The sequence below is a fragment of the Sinocyclocheilus grahami genome, unplaced genomic scaffold, assembly GCF_001515645.1.
Source record: "Sinocyclocheilus grahami isolate Dianchi unplaced genomic scaffold, SAMN03320097.WGS_v1.1 scaffold777.1, whole genome shotgun sequence".
Lineage (NCBI taxonomy): Eukaryota > Metazoa > Chordata > Actinopteri > Cypriniformes > Cyprinidae > Sinocyclocheilus > Sinocyclocheilus grahami.
The window spans coordinates 451,768-466,809 of record NW_015505956.1 but is presented as its reverse complement, the minus strand read 5'-3'; the positions used below and the strand labels follow the sequence as shown (position 1 = coordinate 466,809).

The following is a 15,042-nucleotide window of genomic DNA, read 5'->3' as shown; positions in this document are numbered from 1 at the left end:
TGATTGTTCTTGAATGGCCCAGCCAGAGCCCTGACTTAAACCCAATTGAGCATCTCTGGAGAGACCTAAAAATGGCTGTCCACCAACGTTTACCATCCAACCTGACAGAACTGGAGAGGATCTGCAAGGAGGAATGGCAGAGGAGCCCCTGAAAAACTTGTTGCATCTTTCCCAAAAAGGCTCGTGGCTGTATTAGATCAAAAGGGTGCTTCTACTAAATACTGAGCAAAGGGTCTGAATACTTAGGACCATGTGATATTTCAGTTTTTCTTTTTTAATAAATCTGCAAAAATGTCAACAATTCTGTGTTTTTCTGTCAATATGGGGTGCTGTGTGTACATTAATGAGGAAAAAAAATTAACTTAAATGATTTTAGCAAATGGCTGCAATATAACAAAGAGTGAAAAATTTAAGGGGGTCTGAATACTTTCCGTACCCACTGTATATATATATATTTATTTTTTATCATCAACTCTTCCATCATTTTCTGAGGGTTGTCCACATCCTGTTACTGATCATTTGTTGAAAAATATCACATTTGTATTGATTGAAGGACTGATTCACATAAACATGAGAATTCTGTCATCATTTATTCACCCACGTCGCTCTAAATCCATATGGCTATCTTGCTTTTACTGGTTGCTCTTTTTCGTGCAGTTGCAATGAATGTGGTCTGCTTGTTTTACAGAGCTATTGTATGACTTTTGAGAATTTGGAATCTAGTGCAGGGGCCACTTTTATGATGCAGTTGTGTTCATGCAATTGTTAATGTAACCAAAACAAAAAACACCTGTGCATCTTGACTCATTATTTGTGCATAAAACTAAGACATTTAAACATTACATTTGATCTAAAATGAGAAAAAACAGCCATATATTTATGAAATAACTGTTCACCTCTTGTAGTGTGCATTGTCACATGACTTCACTGCTGCATGTTTAATTCAAATTTAACACACAGACAAAATGAGGTCAGTATAACAATATGACACACAATGGTTTGAAATATTTAGCATTACATCCTGCGGGCTTCACAAACACAAAGCTGTCACTGGGGCAGTACCCTAAGTTACAAAAGCTAAAAAGGTACATCTTTGTACTTTATTTATCCCTTAATGGTACATAATAGTACCTTAAAAATACATATTAGTATATTAAAAGTACATATTTGTACTTAAAGTGTACATATTATTACCTTTTGAAAAGGTCCCACCCCACTGTACTTACTTCCACCTGAATTTGTGAGTTTCCATTTAGTGCATTTTTTTTCTTATTTCAATCCACCACTCTTTTTCAAGTTTCTCTTTCGCCTCTTTTGGACTAATTTGTTTCTTATGCAAACTTTGTACCTGTCAAGCTGCTACTAGACATCATTTGAATGAATGAATCTTGCATTAGCTGGAGAGAACTATGGCTGTGGATATCTGCCTTCACCACATCAAAATACTAAACTTTTTATCAGTTCTTAATTTACTTGACTTAATTTTTATAGTAGTTTTTACAATAAGTGTTTTGAGAGTTTTTGTCAAATTTAGCTCAATTCTGGGTTCAAATTTGTCCCAAAAATATGGTTAAGTAGCACACTATGTTTTGTACACTGAGCGGATGGCAGTCCTGTTTTACACTTATTTAACATTTACGTTATCTCAGAAGATAGGGAAGTGTTTGGGCAACCTGCTTGAAAACAATAATTATTTTTTTCAGTTTTGTCTAGTACCAATATTGGTGTAGATATCGCACACAATTCAAAGCTAACATTCGAATATCTTTAACTATATTTTGATTTCTGCATTACTCTGAGCTCCATCTACCATTTTCTATTTAACAATTTTCCCAATTATAATCAGAAATAATAAAATAATAATAATAATAAAAAAGTCAATTTGGACCTGGTTATGACTTGTTCACCTTCTCTTTTTTTCCTCTGTACTATGCATTTCAGTGGACAGTTGACTTGATTTGACAACATTGAAAATAGCTGCCCCATTTCTGGCATTCGCTCAGTTTCTGTCAGATGGGAACTGACTGATCTGGGTCAATGCAACACTTAAAATATGCAAAAACTAGATTTGAATGAAAAACTCTCCATCTGGCACATTTAATGAAGAGCATGGAATTTGGCCAAACCTTTCTAATAAAGAGAATAGGACAAAATTGATAACACTTGTCCAGAATGAGTTGTTTTTAGAGGCTGTTATTTTACATGAACATGAAGCCACAAACAGAGAAGGACATTTAAACCCTTGTCGCTATTGCAAGCAATGAGTTTAATCCTGTTATGTCATAGGTTTCCCATCTTCCTTTTAGACATATACCTGATAGACAGACTCCAGACAGCATGCTGTGTCTCATTAATGGCTCAAGCGATTGGGATTATGGCTGCAAAAGCACATCTGATTGGAGCTCTGGGATTAAGACTTTAGAGACAAACAATCTTATTGGCTAAACAGAATCTGGAGTATATGGGTGAATTCCATTTCCACTACCCATCCTACTGCTGCTGTCTCCCTAGATCAAAGACTGCTCAACCTACTTGAGGCCAAAAGTATGGTCTGGACCATAATCCAACCTTAGCTGTGTCTTGCACATTTATATTAGACACATATATACACAAGCACATTCTCTCTTTCTTTCCATCTTCCACCTTTCCTTCATTTGCACACCAGAACACAATTATTTTAAAAAGGTCAACTTCTGCACTTTCAAATTACATTCTACATCCGTTCTGCAATACTATTCCCTGTTTTACAGTGTAATTTCTTGTCCTTTTTGTCAGTGTGAGTAAAAATACAATATTATAATGGCAACAACTGTAACATTAAGATTTTTATTTTATTTAGGCTACTTATTATTTACAAAGATATTATTTACAAATATACTTCACAAATTTTACTTTTACACAAAATAGATAAAATAGTTAAAGTACAGTAAAAAGATTGTCTTAAATATAATGTCCCTAATAATACTACTACTACTTCTACTAATAATATATATATATATATATATATATATATATAATTAGGGCTGGGCAAGATAACGCGTTATTATCACGTTAGCGCATTAATTGATTAACACCGACAATTATTTTATCGCGCATTAACACAGTTCCTCTTCAGGAACTCGAGCTGCATCGGAGGACGCTTTGGGAACGCCCTTCAGCGTGACTGGCTCTGAACCACGTGTGTAATCAGTCCAATGGATGGGCGAGACGTCATGGGCGGGGTGACGTAGCGACCAGGAAGCTTAAAAGCACGTGTAGTGAAACCGCGTCAGCTTTCTGTCATTCAGCAAGTGCTCTGTGTGTGTCAGTCTGATATCTGTTTGTGAGTCTTATTTAGTGTTGTCTGTCACGAAATATCAAGACAAAACCAGACACCTATGGCGAGGGCAGACAGCGTTCAGGCTGTGTGTTCCTCCCTGCCCGCGTTACTTTACAGGTGGGGATACACACAATTTGTCTGTTGTCTGCTTGGGAGCAAGCACGCAGAGTCAGCTCTCGAAAAAAAAGGAGCTGATGGCCCATTTTGGTAGCGTTTGTTACTGCCTTGCTTCGCTCTCAGAGGGCTCTCTTTGAGGAGGGAGCCTTCACTAGCGTTCCTCGTGGTGCCGGCCCCGCTTTCGCCGAGGCGGAGCGGCGGCTGTGCTCGTGGGTTTCGCATATGGATCCAGTGGAGGGAATGTAGACGGGCGCGTCCCTATCTACTTCCTTAACCACCAGATCCGGTGCCCGCTCTCAGGGTTTCGGAAGCCCGCGCTGCAGTACTTCCCCCCGGGGAGAGGGCGCAACGCTCCGCCTGTCTTTCTCCGAGGAGATTGATACGGAGGACGTCAAAGAGCTCGCCAGTTGCGCAAGCATCAGTTACACACGCATATTATGCCTGATATTATAATGAGCAGCATTAATGGGGAGCGGAGCTCGCGCAGTCGGCTCTCGGGGGGTGGATTGTGCTTTTCCCGCTGTTAAGCACTCCGCTCTCGCCGGGCACTCTCCAAGGAGTGTTGCTGAGGTACGGCAGCGACTGAGATCGCGGGAATCGCACATGATCTGGTGGACGGGTTGGAGACGGCTCGTCCTATCTCCACCCGTGTTCCCTAGATCTAGAGCTTGTTCTCGAAGCTTGGAAGCCCGTGCTGCGGTTCTTCTCCCTCTGAGTGAGAGCTTGCCATCTTTCTCTGAGGAGATTGATGTTGTTTGTGTGACTGAGCAGCTTGCGCACTGCTGAGGTAACGCTTTTATTACATCATAAGGTTTTTGATGTGAATCTTACTCACCAGAACGAATTTACTCCTCTGGTTGTTTGACTGCATTTAATTTTGAGGAATAAAATGAAGTATTTATTTGACTATGAGAAGTTAAATATACAGGGGCACTTGGGAAAAAAAATAAATAAAATTTTCTCGAGTGAGAGCACGAGTTTACCTCTCTTCCTCTGAGGAGGTTGAGGCGGTCAGCAGGGGCTGCTGGGCGGGAGCAGTCCCAACCTACCGTGTTCCAGCCCCTCATTCTGAGGGCCTCACTTCTCGTACTCCGCAGAGTCTAGAGTCAGTGTGGCGCTCCCAGGCCGAAGGCTTCTAGTGGAAGGCGGTTCAGCGGACCGTCATTCTCGCTGGATAGTCTTTGTCGTAAACGTCCTGACGCCTAAGGCCTAGGACTTTTTGAGGGCCAGCTCCCTCTGGGGAGCAGCGGTGTACACCGCATTGCACGGTGCCCGTCTCTCCTCAGTGCCCTCAGGAGATCAGTCTGCCAACCCTGCCGGTGTTCCAGGGTGCAGCGGTCTCCGGCGAGCGCTTCTCTCAGTTACTGCCCGGAAATGCAGCGGTATTAAGAGGCTCGCTACCTCTACGGAGGTCTCTAGATCAGCTAGTACGGTCATCCCCTGCCGGTCCGCCGCTTCAGGGCACCGAGCTAGCTGCTCTAGGCGCACCAGAGGTCATTCTCGAGAGACTGATTCCCTTAGTAGACTATTTGGCAGCATGAAAACTACTGCCAAATATGTCTCAGCGGGTCCTGCACACTGTAGTGAGAGGCCACAGAATCCAGTTCGGTTCTCCTCCGCCTCAATTCAACGGGGCCTTTCCCACCCTGGTGGGGCCCGAGCAGGCTCTGGTAATGGAACAGAAGTAGACACTCTCTGAGGATGGAGGCCATCAAGGTGGTCCCTTCTCGCGCAGCAGAGTCCGGGTCCTACAGCCTGTACTTCACCGTTCCGAGGAAGGATGAAGGGCATCCTTCCTCATCCTAGGAAGTTCCTGAGGCTTGCTTTTGGGGGAAAAAGCCTACCAATACCGGTTCTAACTTTGGCCTTGCACTCTCACCCCACACTTTCATGACTCAACCACATCGACGATTGGTTGATATTAGCTCAATCAGAGCACATGGTGGTTTGACATCGAGATGTCGTTCTCATTCACACGAAAGAGCTGGGGTTAAGATTTTCTCCAGTACAAAGAACCACTTATCTGGGCGTGGTGTGGGATTCGACCACGATGCAGGCACGTATGTCTCCTGCTCGGATCGAGTCGTTCCTCCCACAGTCGCGAGAGTCAGAGAAGGCCGGTCACTCACTGTTAAGCAGTTTCAGAGACTGCTGGGTCAGATGGCAGCTGCGTCCAACGTGATACTTCTTGGTCTGCTGTACATGAGACCCCTACAGTGGTGACTCAAAACCAAGGCATTCACCCAGAGGGCAAACCCATGCGGCGATGCCTATGTGCCTTGGACATGTGGAGGAAACCTTGGTGAGTTTTTGGCCAGGCTCAGGTGGACCTGTTTGCGACTCGAGAGACATCGCACTGTCCCCTCTGGTTCTCTCTCACTCATCCAGCTCCACTGGGGCTGGATACCATGGTACAGACATGGCCGAGGCTTCGTCTGTACGCCTTTCCCCCGATCGCTCTGCTCCCGGGAGTTCTGGAGAGAGTGTGCCGGGACGGGGTCCGTCTTCTGCTAGTAGCCCTGTTCTGGCAGGGCCAAGTGTCGGGCCTGATTTCTCTCCTCGACGGCACTCCATGGGAGATTCCCATCAGGAGAGATCTCCTCTCACAGGCGGAGGGTACGATCATCCACCCCGCCCGGAGCTGTGGGAGTTGTGGGTGTGGCCCCTGAGGGGGCAGACTTCCTCCCAGACCTAAGAGATCACCATGTGTTGGTGCACACCGACAACACAGCGGTGGTCTCTTACATTAACCACCAGGAAAGTCTGTGCTCACGCCGTTTGTACAAACTAGCGTACCAGATCCTTGTGTGGTCCCAGGGTAAACTTCTCTCGCTGAGAGCAGTTCACATTCCTGGGCATCTCAATTTGGGAGCAGACATCCTGTTGAGGCAGGGGCCGAGACCCGGGGAATAGATGCAAGGTGGTGCAGACAACACTAAATAAGACTCACAAACAGATATCAGACTGACACACACACAGAGCTCTTGCTGAATGACAGAAAGCTGACGCCGGTTTCACCGCACGTGCTTTTAAGCTTTCTGGTCGCTACGTCACCCTGCCCGTGACGTCTCGCCCATCCATTGGACTGATTACACACGTGGTTCAGAGCCGGTCACACTGAAGGGCGTTCCCAAAGCGTCCTCCGACGCAGCGTCTAGAGCTCTGCACAGGCTTTAAACTGAAGCCCGAACCCGACCCGTACCCGAGATCGTCTGACCCAGCCCAACCCGACCCAAGCGGCACAGTTCAATTTAGAGCCCGAACCCGACCCGAAATCTTTTTTTTTTTTTTTTTACAACGAATAGCCAATTAAAACAAAAATGCTGTATTTCACTATTGCATGCAACGGTCAGTAAAAAAATACATGAAAAGAAACAGAATCATTAAGGCTCGGCCAGTTCACAAGGCAAAAGAAAAAACACTTACCAGTTATGAAAGTTTATGAACATCAGGTGCCTCGGTCACATAAATTCTGCCGAGTTTTTGAATGGTTGTATACGACAAGACGATAATTCATCATGCAAATTATGGTCATTTTCATCAGTTAAGGCTCGTTAGCATTCAGCCTGCTTTAAATCAGACACAGAGATGCAGTGTGGTAAGATCGCATTTATTTGAATGAATTATATAATTTATTTGAATTAGCGAGAGAGAGAGAGCGAGAGAGAGGGATGAAAGTTGCGTGTGTGAACCTGCATCTGTGCGCGCCTCTCTCTACAAGCAATGAGGCTTAGTTGTTTCAAAAACAGCGATTTTACCCCCTCATTGCAGAGAAATATAAAGTTACGAGTCAGTCAGTAGCCTGTCAAAGCTATTTTACTAATAAAAGTTTCCGTGCTGTGTTGTCGTGTGCTATAATTTGTGTGCATGCGTCTATGAAAGCAGCATAGCCTAGGCTACTGCATATAGTTTTAGTTTAGCTATAAGCCCGAGCCCGACCCGAACCCGAAGCTATTCATTAAACATTAACCCGAAACCTCTAGCAGCGTCTCGTTCCCTTGAGGAACCATGGTTACATGCGTAACCTGAGACGTTTTTTATTATTATGAAAGTCCATTGCTCACTGGCTCTGAATACACATACAGACAAATCATGGGTCACAGGAGGGGTGAGATGTTGATCAGTACTGGCTTGGGATTAGTACGCGTCTCAACCAATGTGAGCATTTGGGGTGGGCCTAAGACTGCAGCAGCGCTCACATGAATGCTCCCGATCAAATTATTTAGACTAAGCATCAACATTCACAAACCACTGATCACTGTTATTTTTAACAGAAAAGAATGCAACGTGCTCTAATCACGACTTTATAAGTGGAAAATAGGAAGTTTCCGATAGCACGTGAAGACAGCAGAGAAGCGCTCTCGCTCAGCACAGTGGAGTGCATAGTTTTGTTAACTTTGAGGTTTATTATTTTGAGTCGTTTGGGATGCGGTAACACATGGCCCTCTCTCACAATATATTGCTTTACAGATCTATCACTCTTGCTGCTCAGAAATGTTCACGCAATCATGCAGCACGTATCATAAGTTCTGCTCTGTACTCACTGATCTATATATAAGTGAACCGTGCTCTGGCCCACCTCTTCCAACCGAGCCAGGGATGGCTAAACGAACCACGCCTGAGCGCGGCGCGGAGCGATCACACTAGTCAAACGAACCGGGCTTTGGGGATCAAACGTGCTAGGGCACGGTTAAGATTGCCTAGTGTGAGTACACCCTTATTCTCCCGCATCCCGCTCACACGAGTCTCTACCCACCCATCAAGTGTTGTCCCGCACTGCACTCTGCTGCGTTGGGTCCCGCAATAGTGCAGGTCTACTCGGAAGGTGCCTGTTATAATGTTATGATCGAGGCTCTGGACTCTGAGCATAACTTGTTTTTCTGTAACAAACTATAAAATATTTTCTATAAAAACGTTAATGCCCCGGCAGTGGCAAATAACTTTGGTTTTATATTTAATTTGATTACATTAATATTATAAGTTGAGATTTACAATAAATATTTTAACTGCTACTATGTGAAAGGAACACTGGTGTAAAAAAGCACCTTATTTGTTTAAATTGTTTGCAAACCAAATGTTATTGCACTTTTGTTCATATAGCAGTACTTTTAAATAAAAAAGGGTACAATACACTACTTTTGAATTCATTTTTGAATTTTGTGTATAACAATGCAATTGTTATTGCAGAAAATCATGCGATTAAAAATTGTAATTGTTGCCCAGCACTAATATATATATATATATATATGCTTTCATTTTCCTTTGTTTCGTCTACATTTGCATGAAATTCACCCAAAAAAGCTTCAAGACTTTTTTGAAATATAGCAGTCCATCACACTTAACAGTACTGGCTTGGGATGGGCGTCATCACGCGTCTCAACCAATGAGAGCATATGGGGTGAAGCTAGCAGCAGCGCTCACATGAAGAGCTCACAACTTCATAAGTGGGAAATAGTAAGTTTCCGATAGCATGTGAAAACAGCAGAGAAGCGCTCTCACTCAGCACAGTGGCGTGCATCCTTTTGTTAACTTTGTGGTTTATTATTTTGAGTCATTTGGAACGCGGTAACAAAATCGCTCTTGCCGCTCAGAAATGTTCACGCAATCATGCAGCACGTATCATAAGTTCTGCTCTGTACTCACTGATCTATATATAAGTGAACCGTGCTCTGGCCCACCTCTTCCAACCGAGCCAGGGATGGCTAAACGAACCACGCCTGAGCGCGGCGCGGAGCGATCACACTAGTCAAACGAACCGGGCTTTGGGGATCAAACGTGCTAGGGCACGGTTAAGATTGCCTAGTGTGAGTACACCCTTATTCTCCCGCATCCCGCTCACACGAGTCTCTACCCACCCATCAAGTGTTGTCCCGCACTGCACTCTGCTGCGTTGGGTCCCGCAATAGTGCAGGTCTACTCGGAAGGTGCCTGTTATAATGTTATGATCGAGGCTCTGGACTCTGAGCATAACTTGTTTTTCTGTAACAAACTATAAAATATTTTCTATAAAAACGTTAATGCCCCGGCAGTGGCAAATAACTTTGGTTTTATATTTAATTTGATTACATTAATATTATAAGTTGAGATTTACAATAAATATTTTAACTGCTACTATGTGAAAGGAACACTGGTGTAAAAAAGCACCTTATTTGTTTAAATTGTTTGCAAACCAAATGTTATTGCACTTTTGTTCATATAGCAGTACTTTTAAATAAAAAAGGGTACAATACACTACTTTTGAATTCATTTTTGAATTTTGTGTATAACAATGCAATTGTTATTGCAGAAAATCATGCGATTAAATATTGTAATTGTTGCCCAGCACTAATATATATATATATATATATATGCTTTCATTTTCCTTTGTTTCGTCTACATTTGCATGAAATTCACCCAAAAAAGCTTCAAGACTTTTTTGAAATATTGCAGTCCATCACAATTAAATCTTAGAGTTCATCATTAGATTGCAATTACTATTGTTTGCTTGTTTTTTATATTGTTTGCATTTTGCATATTCTATCTAATTACTTGACCTCAGAGGAATGAGTAGAGACAACATTTTTTTTTAACCTTTTTTGGTTTTCCTAATTTAAACCAGTAGAGCAGAGTTCAGATCCAAAACATATCTGTCCTATGATATTCACTAATTTCCATTGCTAAACAAACATTTCACTTTATGTCATTCAGCAGAAACATTTATCCAAAGACAAGTTAAACAGTCAAGTGCTTTCAGAAGAGTCGGGAGATGTTTTTTTTTTTTTAACAAACACAAACATGTTTTTCTTTTTTGTAGATCACCAAAAACTGGAACGAGAGGCCCGGATTTGTCGTCTACTCAAGAATCCCAACATTGGTAAGTGCAGCCACATGCACTCACATTCTCCAGTGAAGGTTCACTTGCCATGGCCTTACAGCACAAAAACTGCCACTGTTTTATGAGCTGTTTTATGTACAGCATTTAAAATATAGTAAGTATTCAAACCAAATGTGACATGACAATGTTCAAGCTTCACTGTAATTTTTGTGTCTTCAGTGAAAGCAAAAATGATCTAGCTGTTTGGTGAGCGTGACTGGGGCACAAGCGAGAAATGGAAATCCCATTGTGGATCCAGGGCAGAAGAGTGAATACAGAATACTTTAGCATGGATTGAAAGCCCATGAGGGCAAAGAGGTAGTGGTTCAGACCATGTAGCTGGCACCCCCAAATGCACTTCCTTGACCGGTGAAGCTACCCAGTGTCACAGTGAAGCAACCGATAAAAGGTCTAATCACTTGTTATGGCTATTTTGGAGAAAATCTAATTTAAACTCAGATACAACATCGCAACATTGCACTGCAAGAGTATTGAGTATGGATTTTCACTCTTGTTTGGACACAGTGTTGGATCACTTACTCTGTTTTAAGTCCATGCATAAACTATTAAATATCTACATTACGACAATTAAATTTCTTTCATAGTGCTCACATTCATGGATTTTTCAGTGCTGAGTGATTCATCGTAATTAGGTCATGCAAATCTGACCTCTAACTGTTAAGGTGGTAACAGCTAAAAATGGCCATGCTTTTCTGCCCACACTCACAACCTCCTAGCCAGCTGCGAGATTACAAGCGTGGGTGAATTCTAGCAGTAATTATAGCTATAACACAAAGCTACAGATATGCTTGAAATTTTAGTATCGCATTCCCGCCCCCATATGTTCATCTTCTTACATGAGAACACTAAGCCATTGAAACAATTCAATGTGTTTTTGTTCCAGAGATTACATCAGATGACAAAAAGTTTTAACAGTTTTATTCCAATGTAAATTTGACAACCTTACTATCTTCTGTCTCTATCTATCTATCTATCTATCTAAGGAAGGGGGCCAACACTTTTTCACACCACTGTATCTATCTATCTATCTATCTATCTAAAACCCAGTGGCTTTCCTAAACTAGCAGAGGGATTTCTCCTCTCCAAAGCAACCATCAGCTGGAAAGCCATTCTCTTTCTGTCACTATGGCAACAGGTTTGAGCAACCAACTGTATCATAGATGAGAGAAGATGTATGAGATATTTATACAGAGGGGATTCCTCTCTGTCTCTTTTTTCCCCCATGTAGTCCATCCATATTTCTAAGTCAAAAGGTCAAGGCTTTTGATTCCTTTGATAAATTACATTAGGAATTCCCTCTACTTACTTTAATCAATATCTGTCATGATCTCTTCGGTTTCATTAGAAGATTTCCACTTTTTATTTTGCTGTGTGGCAAGACTGAGTTATTGTTAATACTGATGTGCAATGGTCTGAATTCTACATACCTATACAGTGTTTTAGGCATCGTAGGCTTGCTGTTTGTGTGAAGGCTGTTCCAGTCAGCAGCTAAAGATGTTTGCCATGTAAATACCTATATTTGTCCATTTTAAGGTAGCCCTTTACGTATCCATCTTTTAACGTACGAGTGGGTGGCATCTTTGGTTGAGTCAGTGTTGCTGTGTTAAGCAGGTTAGGATGCACAAACAAGTTGATACCACCACAACATTTTCACTGTTCAAGGAAATCACTTGAAAGTGCCTTATAGAATGTGTTTGCATATTAAGGTGGGACAGAAGAAAGAATTTTAAACTAAAAAAAATTACACATTTCAGCTTTAATGGATCTGCCCTTTATTCATCTTTGACAATAAAAGGAAGCAGAATCAGAAATAATTCTAATTTGTGGAGTAAATGAGTCTGTGAAAATCTCACTCCCTCATTCTAACGAGTATGAAGGTGAGCTGCTCCATACAATCTAATCAGTCTTTCTCTCTGTTTTCTCGACAGTGAGGCTCCATGACAGCATATCAGAGGAGGGCGTTCACTACCTCGTCTTTGATTTGTGAGTGATTTTTTTCTGTGTGTGTGTCTCTGTCTGTGTGAGGTCACGTCTCCAGTTCTCATGTTAAATGAGTATGAGTGTAACTGTTAATGAGAGCTCCTTCACTCACCAAATAAATGAGACTAAACCCAGATCAGAAAGAGCCACAAAAAGTGAGCTACTTAGACACTGTAGATTGCCAAGATTGCGAAGCGACAAGCTCATAATTTAAATGACTTAAACAGTAAAGTATGATATACTTCAGAAATCATTCTAATATGCTGATTTGCTGCTCAAGAAACATTTCAAATTTTTATCAATGGAAAAAAAACTGCTTATGCAGGAACCATATACTACCATTCAAATGTTTGGGGTGTGTCTGTTTTAATAGAAATTAATACATTTATTCCATGAAGAAGCATTAAATTGATCAAAGTTACAGTATAAACATTTATAATGTTACAAAAGATTATATTTCAAATAAATGTTGTTCGTTTGTTTTGTTTTGTTCTTTATTCATCAAAGAATCCTGAAAAAAGTTTCCACAAAATATTAAGCAGCAAAAGCTTTTTAAAATTGATAATAAGAATAATTATTAATAACTGAGCACAAATTATAATTGAGCAGCAATTTACCTATCGGTAAGTCCTGCCTCCCTTAGTTATTGATGCTAACTGTCTTACAATGACAGCTGTCAGTGTGAAAACCTTGTCCCTATATCTTTTTGATAAATTTTGGACACAGAAGCACCACCATTCAAGTGGGACTTAAATATGCCATGGAGGGATATATAAAATATTTTAAAATAAATATTGTGGGTATTAATTTGGAAGCGAGGGTTTACAGATCACAATGCAAGCGGGAGAAGCCTCAAGTTACATTCGTCACGATCGCAGATAACAACATATCAGATCAACACTATTCATGTATTGCAGTGTACAATTAAATTAATTTACTTTTAACCAGTTTAATATGAAGAGACAGTGAAATGTAGACCTTCATTTATGTGTTTTTGCCCTTCACTGTACAAGACGAGAGAACAGTCCGCTATTTAGGTTTGTATGGACTCATATGGTTGCTTGAGTTTAGCGTCTTCCAATGATTTCTTTAGGGCTGGACAATAATTCAGTATCAATATGTATTGCGATATTTTTTTTTTCAGTAACGGTGATATGGTTTTTAAACATTTCCGATATTTCGATATAGCCTACATTACCAGTGTTTCCCATACATTGATTTATTTGTGGCGTTTGACTTCATTGAATAAACATGAGCACTGCACGTTTTAAAATCAAAACTTGTCGCGGGTGTTTTATATGAATGTATCTCTAAAGGGAAAGGACTGTCTTCAGAAAAGTTTCGATGGGATTTTTATTTTATCTAATAAAGAAGTGTTCATGAGCGGAGCTGATTTGATTACAGCCATTACTGAAGAAACCGCTAGTTCAACCGCTCTTAAAGCTCTTAAAGCGCCTCCTCAATCAGTTTGCACTTTTCATACTCTTTATGCTGGCTATCAGCCTACACTACCAGTCAAAAGTTTTTGATCAGTAAGATTTTTTAAGAATTCTCTTCTGCTCACCAAGCCTGCATTTATTTGATCAGCAAAAAAAAAATGAAATATTTTTAATATTTAAAATAACTGCTTTTTATTTGAATATATTTTAAAAGGAATAAATTATATTTTCAAATAGAAAACCGTTATTTTAAATAGTAGATATATTTCAAAATGTTACGGTTTTTGCTGTATTTTGGATTAAAAAAATGCAGGATTGAAAGAATTTCACATTTCCTTTTTGAATGAAGGCTAAATACAAATAAAAGGTGAACATTAATTTATTTTTTTTCTTCTTTTTTTTCAAAAATATTATATGGTTTTATGAGGTGTCAGAGACTTGGCAAATTCATTTTTCATAAGTTTGTATGCACATACATCTGTTGTGGCGTTCTTGGCAGTTTTTACGAGACTTTTTTTAATAGTGTTCATATCGATATTGGAATTATATCGTATCTACTGAAATTAAGAAATATATCGTGATATAAATTTTTGCCATATCGTCCAGCCCTAGATTTAGTCATCTCCTCTGACCAGGGGATCTGTTTCTTCCTGCCGTTCCTTTTGAGGGCCTTGTACAAAGGATGCATGAGTGCAGCTGCCGGTGGAATGAAATGGTGGTAAAAATTTACCATCCCCAAAAACTCCTGCAGTGCTTTGGTTGTGCGGGCAGTTGGAAACTCTGTAATGGCATCAACTTTGGATGGTAGGGGAACCGCCCCCTGCCACCATCCGCTTTGGGGTCAATGTGAAGGGGTGATGCCCAGGGACTGTTAGAGCATCGCACTATACCCAGTTTTAAATAAAAGTAGACCCTTTACAGATTCGATTAATGTATTGCTCTTATCTGTAAGATCAAAACTGAAAGTGTAATTTAAGTTATTTTCGGTGTGATCAGGAGAAGATGCCTCAAAACGCGTATCCGCGTTAATCGACCTCAGAGGGTTAATGAACTCGGCCTTGGCAACTGCCAGTCGACAAGCCTAGGCATACACTGTATGTATGCGGCTCGGATGTAGAGATGTGATGTACTACCCCATAGATGGCCACTGCTGAGGAGAAGGTGGGTTTAGTGAGATTGAAAAATTCACCCAGTAGACGAGTGAACTCGCACCCTTCTGTCAATGCTCTGGACAAAGTAGTCGTAGGAAAGGTGCTCCTTGAACAGGGCAAAACATTGAAGCCTTTCGCAGTAACTAAACAGCAGTTTTTCAC

The 15,042-nt window shown here is 41.1% G+C and overlaps 1 protein-coding gene across 1 annotated transcript in view; it reads left to right on the top strand.

The window, feature by feature from the left end:
* The window catches only part of LOC107561529 (calcium/calmodulin-dependent protein kinase type II delta 1 chain), a 149,938-nt gene that overhangs the window by 48,467 nt on the left and 86,429 nt on the right, over window positions 1–15,042 (top strand). The window contains exons 3-4 of the mRNA XM_016245993.1: window positions 10,230–10,289; window positions 12,239–12,293. Coding sequence (XP_016101479.1) covers window positions 10,230–10,289; window positions 12,239–12,293 — 115 coding nt within the window. The remainder of the gene's footprint in view (window positions 1–10,229; window positions 10,290–12,238; window positions 12,294–15,042) is intronic.